Raw genomic sequence first — 2,312 nt, forward strand, 5'->3', positions numbered from 1 at the left:
CTCCCAGTAACTTCTTCAAGTTTTATCTTCAGAAGTTGACTCAGTTCAGTTTGCCTCATTCTTGGAAGCCTCATCAAAATTCTCCACAAGATCTGGAGCTTCATCATCCTCCTCCTCTCCAGTAGCAAGTGGTGCTTTTCCATCCACAGATTGTTTGGACAGAGCTTCAGCCAGTCTCCTTAAACTAGTCAGACTGTCTGCCCCAAGCTGGTTTAAGATGCTGGGTAGCATTTCTGTCAGCGGCTTTGTCTCAGCATGGCCTGTAATGGTGAAAGTGTTCACTGCCAGAGATGCCTGAACTTTAGGGTTGTTAAAGTGGATCACTGTTCCTTGGTTTGTGAACATATTCACCTCTTCAATACCAGAGATATTGTTTACCCCTAACATCTTTAAGGAGAACTGAAGTTTTTTATCATCTGCTGTGGCTGTTCTATGAACCACCTTCTTCTTTCTGCAAGCAGTTCCTTTCCCACCAATGCACACTTGTGCTTGCAGTTTGGCGAGTTTTTCCTGGTTCATGATTGTTTCTTTCATCTTGTCAGAGCGGATAAGGGGTCGTGTGGGGGACTAGGGTTGGTGCTCAAGGGGTCTCGGGTGGATGAGCTGAGATTAGGCACACACAGCGGGGATGCGAGATGGCAGCTAAAGGGCCCTTTTCACTTTCTTGTTTCCTTTAAAGCACAAAAGTTTGAACTCTGATGAAGTCTAAATTATTATCTATTTTTTCTTTTGTTGCTTGTGATTTTGGTGTACTTGGTAAACATACTGAAGTATAACCTACAGAGAAGTGCTCATATCATAAATGTACAACTTGACAAATTTTCTCAAACCGAACACACTGTGTAACCAGGGCTGAAATCAAGAAACAGAACATTACCAATACCCCAGTAGTCCTCCTCATGTCTCTTCCCCATCATGTTTTCCCTCCAAGGGTACTCACTGTCTTGATTTCGTTATTTTTATTATTATTATTTTATTTATTTATTTTGAGACAGAGTCTTGCTCTGTCCCCCAGGCTGGAGTGCAGTGGCACAGTCTCCATTCACTGCAACTTCTGCTTCCCAGGTTCAAGGGATTCTCCTGCCTCAGCCTTCCGAGTAGCTGGGACTATGGGCATGCACCACCATGCCCAACTAATTTTTGTGTTTGTAGTAGAGATGGGATTTCACCATATTGGCCATGCTGGTCTTCAACTCCTGACCTTGTGATCCACCCATCTCAGTCTCCCAAAGTGCTGGGATTATAGGCGTGAACCACTGCGCCCAGCCATTATTATTATTTTTTGAGACAGATAGGGTCTCGCTGTGTCACCCAGCCTGGAGTGCAGTAGTGAAACCATGGCTCATTGCAGCTTTGACCTCCCCAGGTCAAAGTGATCCTCTCTTTTGAGACAGAGTATCGCTCTATTGCCCAGGCTAGAGTGCAGTGGCATAATCTCGGCTCACTGCAACCTCTGCCTCCTGGGTTCAAGCAATTCTTTGCCTCAGCCTCCTTAGTAGCTGGAATTGTAGGAGCCTGCCACCACACCTGGCTAATTTTTGTATTTTTAGTAGAGACAGGATTTCACCATGTTGGCCAGGCTGGTCTCAAACTCCTGACCTCAAGTGATCCACCTGCCTCGGCCTCCCAAAGTGCTGAGATTACAGGCGTGAGCCACCACGCCCGGCCCTGTCTTCATTTTTAATACCATGATTGGTTTTGCCTGTTTTTGAACTACAGAAATGGAATAATACTAAAGAGGCAAAGATTCTTAATGATGTTACTCCCAAGCTGGGCAGGATGTAAAGAGACTAGAACTTCAAAAACTTTGAGTAGCCAGTCTCTTAGAAAAGCAATTTATGCTGGGTTTGATGACACATGCCTGTAATCCCAACTGCTTAGGGCTCAGGAGGCTGAGAAGGGAGGATTGCTTGAGCCCAGAAGTTCAAGACTAGCCTGGGCAACACATTCCCCCCACTTTTTTTTTTTTTTTTAAATGCAGTTCCACCCATTGCAGCACTACTTTTAATACAGAGAATCTGGAAACTCCAGCAGGGTGTGGTGGCTTACACCTGTAATCCCACCACTTTGGGAGGCTGAGATGGGCGGATCACCTGAGGTAGTTTGAGACCAGCCAGACCAACATGGAGAAACCCTGTCTCTACTAAAAATACAAAATTAGCTGGGCATAGTTGCGCGTGCCAGTGATCTCAGCTACTTGTAAGGCTGAGGCAGGAGAATTGCTTGAACTCAGGAGGCAGAGGTTGTGGTGAGCTGGGATCGAGCCATTGTACTCCAGCCTGGGCAGCAAGAGTGAAACTCTGTCTCAAAAA

General features: G+C 45.8%; 1 protein-coding gene across 1 annotated transcript; it reads right to left on the minus strand.

Moving 5' to 3' along the window:
• Positions 1-6: 6 nt before the first annotated feature.
• Positions 7-647, minus strand: LOC108306321 (transcription factor BTF3-like). Its single transcript, XM_037739500.1, has one exon. The coding sequence runs from the start codon at positions 532-534 to the stop codon at positions 46-48; it is 489 nt and encodes a 162-aa protein (XP_037595428.1). The 5' UTR covers positions 535-647; the 3' UTR covers positions 7-45.
• Positions 648-2,312: the final 1,665 nt, after the last annotated feature.

The sequence above is a fragment of the Cebus imitator genome, unplaced genomic scaffold (genome assembly GCF_001604975.1).
Source record: "Cebus imitator isolate Cc_AM_T3 unplaced genomic scaffold, Cebus_imitator-1.0 Scaffold71, whole genome shotgun sequence".
Classification (NCBI taxonomy): Eukaryota; Metazoa; Chordata; class Mammalia; order Primates; family Cebidae; genus Cebus; species Cebus imitator.

Coding starts and splice junctions, on each gene's coding strand:
- LOC108306321 (XM_037739500.1), bottom strand. CDS start 534: ATGAAAGAAACAATCATGAACCAGGAAAAACTCGCCAAACTGCAAGCA.